Here is a 15690-nt window from a genome sequence, read left to right as displayed (position 1 = left end):
CGCAAAAATTGTTAGATAAAGAAATAGTTCGTACAATTAAACTTACTGATAGCCACAATGATAAAATCAAACCTAATTTAAATGGTAAAGACAAAAAGTAAAATAATTCATATAGTCTAGATTAAAAAAGGAAAATTTATAGAATTAGAAAATCAAATGAATGAAATTTCAATCATTTAAATTGTAAAAATGTTCAAAATTTAGATGAACTTCAACAAAAAATTGATCATGTCAAAATATTATTAATAATTTATTATTTCACTAAAAATTAAATTAAAAATTAAAATTAAATTAGAAGGGGTGAGATATGTTACAATAGCGTCTATACCTGTCTAGGTTGATTTATGGCATTATAGATACCCAGTTTTATGATCCTAGCCTTTAGGTATAAATAGGCCTCCAAAATCTGTGTGAGAGGCAGATGAGATTTGTACTTACTAGCACACGGTTCTACCTCTGGAACTTGAGCTAGGTAAATGTTTTAATAAGCAACTACATAAAATATAAAATGAATGAGTTGCTTTCTTCATTTATCATCATCTAATGCGTAACAGAAGGTATCAATTTAAGTTTAATTGGGGGGGCAAAATCAAATATTAAAATTTAAGATCAAATAGGGGAAAATTTAACCGTTTAAGGGGCCCAAAAAATTATGCCTTCATTTAATAATGCCATTTATGCAGAACTTGCATAATTATGTACTTTTGCAATCCAATGGAGAAAAAAGGAGGAATGTATAGCATAAAATATTTCAATGCAAGTAGTTTTCTCAGACCACACTTACACATTAATTTTATAAATGATGAAAGTATTTTTCCGAAATAAATATGAATCAGAAGAACTTGACGAATGACCAGTCTAAAATGATGGAGTAGATGACTCGGAACTTTTAGGTCATGTTGTGCGACGGGTATTGTAATTGGAACAACTTGGATGACTGGTAAATTTCATTTCATTTATTACTATGCTTTTTTCCATATTTTCATGCATTTCAATGCGTTTTTATGCATTTTGTGCATTTTACGCACCATGCACGCATAAAAATAATTTAGTTAGCACAAATAGAAACACTGGATTTCAATGAAAGGTCTGGTGGATTAAAAATAACCCTTAAATATTTTTATTAATGGAATTACACGGAAACTGTGCAAGTCTTTTTGTGAAATCAAATTCCCAATTTTTCACTCTTTGAAAATTGGAAAATAATTTCAGATTATTGAATATGCCTTCTGGGGATTTACTGTAATTTGTCCAAGATCTCCCCGGCGTTGCGACTTGCAGACTATCCACACATCCTGCATCAGCCCCCTCGCATTGTCCAACGATGAATAAGGTCGTGCCGTTTTCTCCACCAAATTCCATATTAGTTGGATTTGGAAATGATACCCGGACACGACCAGTGAGTTTTCCGTGTTGGTTAAAAACGACGACTTCGCCTCCACCGTATCTCGTCACCCATAAATTTTCGTGCACATCCGTCCGCTCCCGTCAATCACGATGGATTGGGCGGAGTCGCAGGGTACTCGAAAAATGCGAAGGGCCGTTTTCCGGAAACAGTGCCGGTTTTGACGTCCACCTGTAACCCAGATTTGTTGACCGGATGGCGTTCCTTCGGAGATGTAGAGACGGTTTTCGTCGAAAGAGAGGTCGATCCCGTTCGTGCGGCCGATTAATTCCAGTCGTTTTGCCTGGATAAATATGTATTTATTTACACTCTTAGAAAATTGGTATTAAATCATTACTGATCGGAGTGCTTATATTATACCGGGTATTACAGTTTATTTATTTAATGTAGTTGTAATTAAAAATTTACCAATACAATTGTAAGATATTAAGCACATAAAATCTGGTAGGAAGTTATTATCGGTTCAATACCGGGTCGAAGTATATATTTGACTCTAACAGATTTTTGACAGTTTTGCTCCAAATAAAATGTGTAATTATCACTAAAATTTGAGCAAATTGGAGAATGGGACAAAACTTAACGAAAATTTATCCCAAGGTTGGTATAAAATTAATGGGCTAAAGTTGGGTAGATTTTATCCAATTCGTGTGCCATCATCGTGTTTTACTCAAGGTTGGCTGGATTTTACATATTCTTATTTAGAGTGTACTTTTAATTCAAGTGTCAGGTGGTTATATCATTGACTAGCGTACAAGCCCGTCTCCTCCGCAGAGTGGATTTCGTTTTTAAAATTCCACTCAATTCAATATTCTTGTATTATTTATTGGCTAAAGCTGGCTGATGCAAACGGAAGTGTATTTGTAGCGAACATTGCTCAAACTGTTAATAATCAGAATTAAGACGCAATATTCCGATAACACAATGCGGAACATGACCCAGTGACACCATGATCTTCTCATATTCACTTGTTTAAATTTCGATTTTTGAATTTACGCACCATCCGAAACTTAATTTTCTCCACTTTGACTTCAGTTTCGGAAAATTAATTTCACTTCCGTTGCAGACAAACATTTCCAGCTTATAATATAGATAAGGTCAGAAAGGACATGATAAGCATGACACGACTGTATTTCATTACCTCCCCATTTTTCAAACAACTCCAAACATCTCCTTCCCTGTTGTGGGGAAAAGTGGTGAACATCATACCGGAAGTGAAAACAGTGCCACTCCGCGAAAGGGTCAGGTCGTTCGGCTCCATCATAGCTTCTGGTTTGGTGGGAGCACAGAAAACGGTGGAGTTTAGCACGATTGGGAAATCATTCTGGTTTTCGGTCAGACTCAATTTCAGGACGCGATGGTTGGCAGAATCAATGACAAGGGCAGTTTTATCGTTGAGAAATCGCATCCCGTGAAGTTGTGAATTTGTCCGAGGGTCGAGATAAAAAGGGCGGATTTGTGGAAGAATTGTCCTATTCCAAAATAAAGCTTTCTTAAATTAACAGTGTGAAGTTGTGAAGTGTAACAGTGTTACAGTAACAGTATGATTTTGTTAAAATTTTGGTAGCATGAAGTTCATATCAGTGCAACGTTGATTGACACAGTTTTTAAGGGTTCCTGAAGTTGTCAACATATTTGAGGTGGAAGTTTAAAAATTTGCAACTTTTTTATTAGCGAAACTGGAGTTTTCCTCCGCCACTTTAATAAAATCGCAAAATTTTCAGGGTATCTCGAATATTTTGTCAGATACTGAAAACCTTAAGAACTGTCCAATAAATAAACATTTTACTAATGTAAACTTCATAATACCAAAAATTTCAACAAAATCAGAGCGTTACACTTCGTACCATCTCATTATTATTATTTTTTTAATTAAGTGGAACATCGTACCATATGTATTCAGGGTGGAACTATTTCCATAATTGACGGCGAACATGTGTCCCCTTCGATTTGTGGATGTGCCTTCAATGAAGCGGCCAAAAGTGGAGGTGGCGCTGGTGATGAAGGGCGTGGCGTGGAGGTCCATGCAGGATATTGGTTTGTTGGAAGTCACCAGGTGGCATCCATGGGTCAACACATGGTCAAAATTGGCCAGGAAAAGTAGGAAAAATTGAATTATATTTGTATCCATTTTGGCAGAGGTTTTTAGTTTCACGGGAAATTGTAATTTAAGTTAGAAAAATAGAAAGTCAAATTCTCTGTTTAAGGTTTAGGGGCTGATTTTATACTCGATTATGGTCTTAGAATCGTGACATTTCCAAGATTTGTGGTGCTAAATGTGCAGAAATATTGGGGACGCAAATTATGTATGTTACATGGAAATAGTCAAAGTAAACGAAAATTATTTAAGTATAATTATGACACAATTCTCCTCGTTCAAGTTACGAATTATTCTACAACGCAAGCAGTTTAAAATTTATTACAAATCTATGTACTGCGGTAAATAAATACAACGATTCAACCCAACGGTTGCCAATCGACTTATTATTTATTGTAGACATACGACATGATTTACAAACATCACGCATCGTAAAATATATATAAATAAATGTATTTACCACACCACACTTTTCAAGTGTCTGACCTAAATAGTAAGGAAGTGCAAACCTTACTCTCAAGAATGGGAATGCAAAAAACGAGCTGACAGAGGTCCAATAAAAGTCGGCGCAATAAACATCCGTTATGGAGAAGGCTATGGAAAATAACTAACCTAAATACTTTAATGTTAAATAAATATGAAACATGTACATATGTATGGATACATGTGAGAATTGCAGATCTTCATACGCTCTCAACAATCGATGAACAAAGTATGTACGAAAATGTGTATACCGTAAATACTCTATTTATAGCCGGGGCTAAAATCCAAAACTGAGGGTCACGGACCCGGCTACACTTAGAGACCGACTACAATTAGAGACCGGCTATAATTAGAGACCCGGCTAAACTTTTTTACGCCCAAAACTTTCACTCTACATCTTTAAACGAGGTTTAGCAGGTTTTTTAAATTTTATGTCATGATTTTTTCATAATTAACTTCACTCAAAATTAATAGGTAAAAATGAGTATTTAATTCAACTTGTTCGTTGATTAGCATAATGTGCAACAATTTTATTGAATGGGCTATAAACGGGACACAGCGGACAAGAGAAGCCATAATTAGAGACCCGGCTAAAATTTTGAAATATTGGTCTCTAGGCCCGGCTATATTTGGAGACCGGCTAAAATTAGAATAGGGCTATAAATAGAGGTTTTACGGTATTTGCTTTCACTTCATGCAAATCATAATACACGAGTCTCAATGGTTTCCCTTTTGCATGTGATTCGGTGGTGCGTATCCTGTCCTTGCATTTTACGTTCTGAATCCCTACAACGGTAAACGTTAGCAAATACAAACAATACAGCTGCATATATGTATACATACATACATAACTATATTTACGTACATGTACATTCTTCTGCACGTACTTAAATTGATCACATGTTAGCAGATTGCATATGGAGTAAAATATTTACACGTTCCCTTGTGCATGCAATATTTAAGTTTTGTTTTAACCTACATACATATTTACTAACCACATTATTATTTGGATAGTTCACATTGAAACACGACTTTTTTCACGCCAGTTAAACCAGGCTGAAGAATAATTTTAATATCATTTATCAATTCTCAGTAATATGTAAATCTCAATTAAATATTGTGTGTGTAATTTATTGTGTACTGAGTTTTATAAACTGTTTAAATAATTGTGGTAGACCTACTACCTTGGAATTTTATGTAATTAACGCGATCGTGGTGGGTATGTAAATATTTCGCACCTTAAAATAAATTATTGACCTAGATACATACTTAAGTCTGACAGTTGTATACATATATTTATTTATTATTTAAATATCTTAATATTTCAGTTAACAACTTGAGTTCTTCCCGTTTCCAGACCAGTCACTGCTTTATTGTCCACAAACGTCATCAAAAAAGAAAAAAAAATCATGTCTATCAATATTAACGAACTGATGAAAAATCTACCTGCCTCCCTCTCCTCGATGAGATCCCCTCCTGGCGAAATAAATGATATTAATCAGTTGTCCACTCTACTGGAGTTGGAGAAAAGCAATATTGAAAACCCAGTCGTGACGGAGGACAAGATTAAACTATGCACGAACAAGGAGTTAGTCATTTTTGGACAGTTACAATACATTCAACAAAACAAGACACGTTCTTCCGCTCTCTCGGCAGCTACGATTACAAAGACGTCAACAACAACGTTACACAGCCTCCCAGAAAATTATGCTGGAAATTTTGAGTTATCTGACAATAACCGGGTGGGATTGGCGACATTGGCGAAAAATCCGAATACCGTGCTCTGGGGAAAGTTTCTACTTTGTCGCATCATTTCCGAGGCGTCCAAAGTTGTTGGGATTGAAACTGTGGTGGATGACCCGGTGGGAAAGTTGGGGATGAAATTGGCGCTGTACAATTACTCTGTGGAGTCCTCCGTTGCCACGACGAATTTTCAGGAAGTGCTCCCTCTCGGGATGTATTCGGTAGTTAGAAATCCTTGGTGGAAGTCTACTGCGAGTGGTGGTATCGTGATTCGATGTGATAATCCGGCCGAGGTGGATTTTATGAGCGAAAAAGAATTTCGAAGAAGGTTTCCAGGTTTGTGATATTTTAAATCAAATTAATCCTGAGAATTGTTCTGGTAGTAGGTTAGAGTAATTTTGGTTCTGTACAAGCCATTAATTGAAATACCTCAGAGGGGGGGGATAAATCTTGCAAGTTGGATTTAGAGGTTAACGCCGACCAATTTGGGGAGCCGTCTTTGAACGATTTTCCTACGGCAATTACAATGTTACATGAAGAGGAAATTAGAATTAATTGCGGCGGTTGCGCGTAAAATGCTATCTGCGGCCCGTCGGCTTTGACCACTGATTTTATAAACAACTAATCCCGAAATTTTTACAGAGAATTTTTACAGATAAAATTAAAGATCCATTTCCCTGACAATCTTTGAAAGCTTAGAAAATAGTAGGTCAAAGTTAAACTGAAATGATTCTCATTTGTAAATATATTTTAGATCTTAACTGGAAGTCACAAATTCCATCCGCATTCCGACACATTTTACCATTTTGGGATCAATATTCCACAGATGAAGAAAGATTCAACATTTTGAGGACCTCGGGTAACAAAGCATTTGTCGCTAAGAGATACACCGACGCGGATCGCTTCTACAGTTTGGCATTGGAATATTCCAACGAAAATGAACAAAAGGCAAATATTTAGCAACCGGTCTGCCGTCTGTTTAGCATACGAATGCCTACAACAGGCCATACTATGGGCAGAAGAGGGATTAAAATTGGATGGGACGAATGAGAAGTGTCACTATCGCAAAGTGAAGGCACTACTAGGATTGGGTCACCATGAACAAGCCGTTCAGGTTCTGACTGATATACTGAAGAAATTTGGAGAAGACGCAAGCGCTGAGAAATTGAAGGAGTTTGAAAAATTGATGAAACTGGCGCAGGGTCGGGCGTAAGTTAACTAAATACTTATTCAAAACTAAATAGTTAAAATTTAACTTAAAAAATAATAATTTTCCAATATTATTTTGGAATTGCACGCTAATTAATTTGGCGACAATTTCTAATTGCTACCTTTGAATGTCCCAGTTTTTGGGTAATGATTAAGCAGACGACCTTTTACTCGAATAGAAAATAATTTTTTTTAAATAACTCGTACACTAAACATTCGTCAAGCTATACAAAAAAGTTACCTATTTTTGTTGCCCAAATTTAAAATATTTTTTTATGAAACTATTTTTTACAATCTTATTAGATTTTTTATTATGTATTATTTTTTTATTTAGTTTTAAATAATGCTGGAATTTTTGGTTAAGTATCCATCGTAAAAATGCGTCTCTTTAATCACCCGGGAAAATTATGGTACAAATTATCGCCTCTCTGCAGACTACGATTTGTCTCTAAATTATTTAAATTGTACCATTTTGCGCAGGTCGAGTGCATCACTTACAAAATCCCAACTAATGGCGTTCATCCCACAGCAAAAGTCGTCAATAGACACCACCCTCCTTCCACTAATTGAAGATGGTCCATTCACCCTCACCAACGTCGCCGATAAAGGTCGTGGCGTACATGCGACTCACGACATACCTGCAGGAACACCTCTACTTTGCACTCGAGCATTCGGTTACTTTACTCAAAATTCGATACCCTCTGAACTCTATCTGAGTCACAATTTCGACTCAAAATCTGCCTACATGAAGCCTGGCCATGATCAAATTGTTGCTCAAATTGCAAACAAAATTCGTATGGAGCCATCTCTCGGAAAAGTGATTTATGCCCTTACTGCAGGAAAAGATCTTGGACATTTGAATCAGGATCATGGCCACATTTCCTGCCTCGATATGAAACGTATCGACCGTATCGTTTCGATTAATTGGTTTGGAACGGATGAATTAGAGGAAGGAGATCGACAATATTCTGGGATTTGGGTGATGCCATCATTTTTTAATCATTCCTGTTCCGAGGCCAATGTGGTGTGGTACGTTTACGAAAATTATATGGTGATGAGGACCACAACCCAGGTGAAGAAAGGGGACGAGATGCTGGTCCATTACATCAACCCGGGACGTGATTTTGAGAAAAGAGTAAACTGTTTTAAGGCACATGGTAGGAAAACTTTTTTTTCAAATATTTGCATAAATTTTTCCTCTCTATTTCGCAAGTCGCATCATGAAATCTGTTTACGTAACTACAGATTTGTTAAACTAAGGAGGACAACCCTTCACCGACAGAATCACAGATCTTGATGCCCTTTGGATATGCTGTAGTCCTAGATGAGTCTAGCAAAAGTGGAAAAGGATTTCATTCCATGGCCCCTTTTGCGCCCGCCACACCCACTCAAAGGTGCGAAAAACACGAAAAATACCCTGTTTTCATTCATTCAAAAAATCACCAAAAATCCAATTTTGATCGGATTTTCACAATTTAAGCGTTTTTGTGATCTTAGATAGTTGCTTTATCATATCCAATAGCAAACTCAATTTTTTTTGAAATTTTGATTTTTTCGAAGGCCTGGTCAGGTCCTGGCCCTGGTCAGGAAACTTTCTAAAATACTCAAAAAATTAAAAAAATTGAGTTTGCTTTGGGATATGATAAAGCCACTATCTAAGATCACAAAAACGCTTAAATTATGAAAATCCGATCAAAATTGGATTTTTGGTGATTTTTTGAATGAACGAAAACAGGGTATTTTTCGTGTTTTTCGCACCTTTGAGTGGGTGTGGCGGGCGCAAAAGGGGCCATGGAATGAAATCCTTCTTCACTTTTGCTAGACTCACCTAGGGCTACAACATATCCAAAGGGCATCAAGATCTGAGATTCTGTCGGTGAAGGGTTGTCCTCCTAAGAAAAAAATGTTATCGAAGGAGAGCTTTATGTATATGTAATGTGATAATTATAAATATTTTCAGAATTTTTGTGTACGTGCCACCTCTGCCGGTTGGATTCTGAAGAATCGGCACTCGTAAAAAATCGTCGGACCGAAATAATGAAGCAAGTACATAATTGGAGCAAGAAGGACTATTTGGTAGATCCGGCGAAGATTGGGAAATCTCTGAAACTAATAAAAATATTGGAAGATTTGAGTAAATCAAATCCAACGTATAACACTTGTCTGCTGCACAATTCCATTAAAATTTTATGTGAATCACTCTACGGGGTTGGGCAGTATGAGAGATGTGCTTACCTACTCCAGTCCTGCCTTAGAGTCGCCGACCGAGTAGGGGATGGTGTTTATGGTTTTATTCTTCGAATTAATTTGATCCGATGCCACATGGAAATTATTGTAGACCAGCACATTTTTGAGTTGAAGAAACAAGTAGATATTCTAAAATCTGAGGCATTGCGCTTGTTCGGATGCTTAGAAGCTATTTCTGTTTTTGGAGAAGAAACTGTTATGGATTTGAAGAGATTTGGAATTGAAATTTTTGAGTAATTGATTCGCAGCAATATGTAATTAAGTTATGTGGAATATGATAAATATGCCAGGTGTCATTCGTGTCCTTATTTATGTACATGGTATAAGTTATTAGAATAATAAATTAACTAATATATGTCCTTGGTGTTTATGTATCTTTTTTGTTTACTTACGCAAGTATCTAAACCTTGTTTTACTTCAGTAATACACATACCTAAATATGTACATAGATATATGTACGTTTCTAAAACTGTTTTGTATTCAATTCCCAGGCCCCGATTTAGGGGCGGGCAACGCGGGCAGCTGCCCGGGGCGCCAAACCCCTGGGGGGCGCCGATAGGCGCCCGGGTTTACACTAGATATAATTGAATTTTCCTGTTGCATATTTGGAAAATTTTTTGCTTTGAGCTTTTATTTTTATCAATTTTGGACAACTGATTGCGACAACTGATTTTTCTGTTGATGCACTACTGCGAAATTTTGAAATGTGCAGTTTCTAAATTTTCACCCACACTCTAAAAAGAAAGTAATCCTACTCAAGGTTGAGTAAAACAGGGGACGACACGATTATGGGATAAAATTTATTCCATTCGGGGTGAAAATCGTATGTCGAATTTGACACTGATGTCAAATTCGACATAAAACACTTGTGTAGAATTATAATTCCACACAAGTGGACAATGGTATGTGCATACAAAATATGAACGGTTCCGCGTAAAACTTCTGACAGGTATATTCTGCTGAAAGTTTAGTACAACTATGCACAATTCTGAATATTTTAAGCACAAATTGTTCCGGCATAAGTTTTTCTGCATAAAATCCAGCCAATTCTCTGCATGCAATACCTTAAATTTTTCACCCGTTAAAAATTATCCAAACGTTAAATAAATAATTGAAGAAATAGTTGTGCTAACTTCTATTTTGCTCAACATGGAAATTCTCTAAAAGTTAAGTTTAAAATAATATGCCGGGCAATACATTTAGAGTTTCTGCTGGGGAGCAATATAAATTATATGACATAAAAACTGTTCTACCTCGCAATGCGAGACTCGCATTGGTTGGCTACAGGGTAAGGAAATCCCCTTGGTTTTGCTATTGAAAACCCATACTCAGGGGTTTTACCTGGGTTTTGCGAGTAGTCGGGGTCTTGGGGGTAAACTGAGTCAGTGCTTCATGTACTCAATTGCTAAAACAATTTGCTTTTTCAGTAATATCTCAATAAGCTGGTTATTAGTTTGATTTAAATAACTAATTAACTTTTATACATAATTGTTTTTACAGCTTATTTATCATACTTCATTAAATTTGAAAACCCCGACAACCCCAACTATCCGTGGGTATTCCTCATTTTTGCTACCCAAAAACCCATCAAAACCCGCAAGACCCCAAAAACCAAGGGGCGCCTAATTTCTTTGCCCAGGTAAGATTTTGGCCTAGATCGGGGCCTGTCAATTCCTAATATTTAGAACCACAAATTAAGTCAATTCATCGAGTATAAAATTATGCTTAAGTATTTTTTTTCAATAGCAATCGTCCATTAATTTTGTACATACATATGTAATTATGTAACAAAAGTATTTTTCAAAAGGCTTGCATGTTAGTTTTGCCCTTATTTCACGTGGCATTAAACCCATCATTACAAGTAGACTTGTCCCCGTTGGGGGACACGACCGACCAAATTAAATGTGCATCATAAGTGAATGCAAGCTTATATTATGCAACAAGTAAATATGCACAAAAATTGCTAAAACTTTTTAAATAATTCATCTTAATTGAAACACATTCTTAGTTATATGTAAGTTTATAAATAAATAAAGTTTGAATATAGTTCGGTCAGATTAAGTAACCAACTAAATATGTGCTGAAATTTTTACAATTTACATTTGCGTAGCCGAAAAATTGATACGAGCCATATGAATTTTAGTGTTTGCTGCATCATTTTATTCCAGTAGCAAATATCTGTACTTTCGCGTTGTCTTTGATCTAGCAAAACAAGTGCAGTAGGGTGTTGAAATTTATGAATTATGAAATTCACGTCAAGGCAGCCAACGTTTCTTGAAGCAGTTGCGCGATGGGTTGATGATCTCCAATATTTTGAGTAATTCGCACAAACTGCGTCAACAAGCATTGGTTGTTTTGACTTGGACCACACAATTTTAAAATATCAACCAAATCGGAGGGATACACTTCGCACCATCGCATTGTAAGTCAAAACTCTGCTTACTGATAGACCTTCCTCCTCTTCTTTCCTAGGCCAGAATTTTGATGCGATTTCATCCAACCAAAATTTGCACAAAATTTCACTAAAACACACCTTTGCAAAAATTTACTGATATGTGCGTGAATCTTGCTATCTGTTGCTTAATCTTAATACGTCCTTGCCGCAAATTGATAATCATTTCTTCATATCCTTTCCCTCTTATCCATTCATACAACAAAGTTAAACAACAAAGGGCACAGGATGCACAACAAATTAGAAAAATCGTGACCAAATTACTCCCAAGTGTTTGTTTTTGAAACCCTTTTTCCTTCCGGAGCTGATAAAATGGTCTCAGTGGGATTGAATCGTGACAAAACCTTGCACAAAGTCGGGTCCACCTCGAGATAATTCCGCTACTTAACATCCCTGTAATCTGAGAGTTATCTGCTTTCTTAGAACTGATAAGCCTTTAAAGGCCATAAAGTAGTTTGCAGCGCCAAACTCGCGCCCCCTGGTGTACCTCTGCGCGACCGAGATTTCGTTGAGGATGGGAAGCAGGGTGGAAATGCGGTTGGAAAAATCGAACAAAGCGGAGCGGTTGCAGGTTGAAAAATTTCCCAATAAACCGGTAGCTTCGTTATAATTCCCGAGTTTCTGGAGGGTCACGAGTTCATCGTATGTGTCCCAGATATGCTGGCAGAGTCTGGAATGATAATACATCATTAGAATTTCTAATTTAGAAATGCAAACACAAATGATGGGAAATTATAAAATTATAAAAAATTCATAAACTGTAGCAAATGCATAGGAAAAAAGTAACTTCAGTCTCATTTCAGCCCCACCGTGCTCAGGACAGCGCGGGAAGAGTTTCACCTACCTATGAGTAGATTTAATTTCCGTAAAAATATGTATGATTTTGACCCCGACTACGTCCACTGGGTGGTCGCATTGACCCAAAAATTAGTGTCATCCTCCCCGTAGGGTAATATGTAAATAGGATGCAGCGATTTCTGAACTTCCCGTCCCAAATTAAATACAAACTTCTAATTCTAATTCTCAGAAATTAAGAATTATTAAGCACATTGGCCAAAACGACGTGCGGTTATACGTATTGAATGGGTCTTCATATATCCTGCCTACGGATGGTCGGACGGACAAAATTGTAACATAAAGCAGCTGAATCAAGTTAATACCTGCATTTTCGTCACGGCCTAACAACGCAGACCCAGTTATGTTTAGCTTTCTCTTCATCCCATCGTCTCTCCAGTAGGGAGAACCAGTGCATGGCCAATGTCGAAAGAAAATTCATCCGGTATGCGGTGTGGTTTTTAAAATAATCTTTGTTATCGGCCGGAATTACGATCTATTCATATATACGTGTGAAGAATAGCATTTATATAAATTTACGCAAACACTTTAACATTCTGAAATTTCTTGATTAGGTTAAACGCAAATTAATCGCAAATGTTGAATACATACATATATGTATACAGAGTGGTTTAAAAGTCAGGTTACGATGGAAAATTTTTCAATGGGAAAAATTAGTAAATTACCATTAGTCACGGATTTTGAATTCAGATTTTTATTAATTTTTATCAAAACTTATGGAACACTGATGACAAAATTCTTAAAATATTGACTTTCAGAGGCAAAATTTCGGTCACTAATGAAGGTTTGCGAATTTTTCCCATTGAAAAATTTTCCATTGTAGCCTGACTTTTAAACCACCATGTACATATGAAATTATCAATAACAAGTTTTACCCTTGTCAAATTCGCGGCTTCGATTTCATCGAAATAAATCCACTTGGGGAAGACGTCCGGTGGAGCGATCACATTTGTAATTACGATTCCGATGTGCGCATTGCTTAAAATTAGACAGCCTAATAACCAGAGGAACAGAATCAGCTGTGCTTTCTGCCAGTTTTTCTGACCGCAAAGAAAGTTGAGCCCATTCACGGCCACGCCGACTGACAAGAGGGGAGGAATTATTGCGAACATGATGGCGGGTAATTTGACTTGGCTACCCCACCCGCCGTAAGAAGTATGACCAACCAGCTGCGCCAGTGTATGGCTATGTCAAAAAATGTAACAGCAAATTACATAAATTACCAGCCAGGTGTATAGCTTCAATTATATCGCATAAAACTCTGAGGAGAGCTTTAGCCTTTGTCCCTCTTCCAATGCAGAAGCCCGACATATTTTCACGGATTTTCTTAAAATAAGGACTAAAAATCAAGTAACTAAACACATAGAGAAGTTGGGACTTGAGAACTTCTGAAAAATTAGCACAACTATTTGCAAACGTTTTAGTAAATTTGAATGGATCCTTCATCTAAGTGTACTCTGTGGGAGAGCATTATGGACTGGTCGGTGAAGTTAAGTGTCAAGCTAGTTTAACGTACAAAAATGAATGCACGAATCAAATCTAACGAAACTTTTGTGGAATATTAACGATGACCAGACCGAAGTTTTTTTAGTCCTCCAGTTGTCCAAATACCCTTCCGTACCGGAGAGAGACTTTGTCGAGGATCTCTCATGAGCGCTTAACCACTCGTTTCAACCAACTTCTATGATGATTTTCTTTATAACCCGCAGAAATTTTTCGAAATTTCTTTGTCCTTTCTTTCAGACTATATTGTTTCTCAATTAATGCCCAAAATAATTCAATGGACCGACATTGAGGTACGTTTGGGACGATGTCTGTTTTTTCGAAGAAATCAGTTTTTTCCCTCCGATGTACCCTGTCACTATTTGGCATTCTGGTACGTATCATGTCAGGTCAAAATAAAACGTGTTGGTTTTTGATAGAGGGGGTCAATCTCTTTATTACACACTCGTTCAAATAATGTGCAAAGTTCATATTCTTGGTTGAAATTAATGGATCGGAGATGCTCCCATTTTTGTCGATCTCCGGCCATTTTATATATTTCATTGGAAATTTTGCTTGGTTTTGAATTTGTATTTCGAACGAACGCCATTTTTACTTCTACATGAGTAGAACATTACACGATTGACGCTTCGAGGTTAAGGAAGCAGTAGTTTCCTTCATGCAGGACAATAACTTCTGGGAGTCGATTTCAACATTTTCTTCACAAGTTTTCGACAATTTGTTTCAGCTCCGGCCTTTTCTGTGGTGTAAGGTATGTCATTGGGTATAGTTAAGTCTCATATTTCTGTATCTCTGACTGTGCTCGTCTCACTTGCCCAGTCAGTCACCAACTGCTACTTGGAGAATAAAGACATGTATATAGTAACTCTCCAGTGCCTGCTCTCTGACTGATTTCGACATCAGTGTTAATGGTGTGTCGATGGCCAACGCTACCTTAATAGCATCTCACACGCATTACACTACATGGTGGCAGCGGGTCAGAACTCCCGTCATGTCGAAAAGGTGACTTATCAGTGATTTCTGTGAGGGGAAGTTTATTGCGGTGTCTGCACGTTGAACTATAGTACTACTCTGCGCATAGAGATGGCAGATAAAGCGTCAGTGTTCAGTTGTGCCCACCTGAGCAATTCTCGTTCTCGTCTCCCTCAGACTGGCCTCGATGGAAACGTCGGTTCGAAAGGTTCCGGATCGCTTCTGGCCTAGTCAACAAGACTGAAGTGGAGCAAGTCAACTCTCTTATCTACTTTATGGGCGACCAGGCGGATGATATCTTATTATCATTTGGGCTCTCCAGTGACGACCAGAAGAAGTTCGACACCGTCCTCGCCAAGTTTGAAGCTCACTTCATCGTTAAACGGAACACAATCTATGAGCGTTCGCGTTTTAATTCTCGCGTTCAGGAGAACGGAGAAAGTGTCGACGAGTTTATCACTTCGCTATACTCACTTTCTGAATACTGTGAGTATGGGCAGTTGAAGGACGAACTGATTCGTGACAGAATTGTTGTTGGGGTGCGTGATCGTCATCTGGCCGAGAAGATGCAGTTGGACGAGTCGCTCACTCTGGAGAAAGCTGTGAAGATGTCCCGTCAGCATCAGACCGTGAAGAGGCAGCAACGAGATCTTCGTGGCGAAACGACTACTACTACTAATCTTGCAAGGGTTGGGGCCCAGCCAGAGAAGGAGAAAGAAGCCCAAC

General features: G+C 37.5%; 1 protein-coding gene and 1 long non-coding RNA gene across 3 annotated transcripts; one reads left to right on the top strand and one right to left on the bottom strand.

Moving 5' to 3' along the window:
- Positions 1–1630: 1630 nt before the first annotated feature.
- On the bottom strand, positions 1631–3745 carry LOC118433764. Its single transcript, XR_004833561.1, has 3 exons — positions 3293–3745; positions 2544–2874; positions 1631–1688 (listed from the first exon to the last, which is right to left on the bottom strand). It is a non-coding gene; the product is annotated as an uncharacterized LOC118433764 (long non-coding RNA).
- A 1027-nt stretch (positions 3746–4772) lies between these two features.
- Positions 4773–9541, top strand: LOC118433765. Of its 2 annotated transcripts, XM_035845994.1 has the most exons (5): positions 4773–5202; positions 5312–6062; positions 6481–6935; positions 7416–8092; positions 8896–9541. In XM_035845994.1, the coding sequence occupies exons 3-5, from the start codon at positions 6664–6666 to the stop codon at positions 9417–9419; spliced, it is 1473 nt and encodes a 490-aa protein (XP_035701887.1). In that variant the 5' UTR covers positions 4773–5202; positions 5312–6062; positions 6481–6663; the 3' UTR covers positions 9420–9541. The 2 variants fall into 2 exon arrangements, with proteins under 2 accessions (XP_035701887.1, XP_035701888.1); XM_035845995.1 differs by lacking the exons at positions 4773–5202; positions 5312–6062; positions 6481–6935 and adding an exon at positions 7270–7345.
- Positions 9542–15690: the final 6149 nt, after the last annotated feature.

This window comes from Folsomia candida, unplaced genomic scaffold, assembly GCF_002217175.1.
Source record: "Folsomia candida strain VU population unplaced genomic scaffold, ASM221717v1 Fcan01_Sc115, whole genome shotgun sequence".
Classification (NCBI taxonomy): Eukaryota; Metazoa; Arthropoda; class Collembola; order Entomobryomorpha; family Isotomidae; genus Folsomia; species Folsomia candida.
Note: the sequence above shows the minus strand (reverse complement) of the source record. Positions and strands in the feature narration are given on the sequence as shown.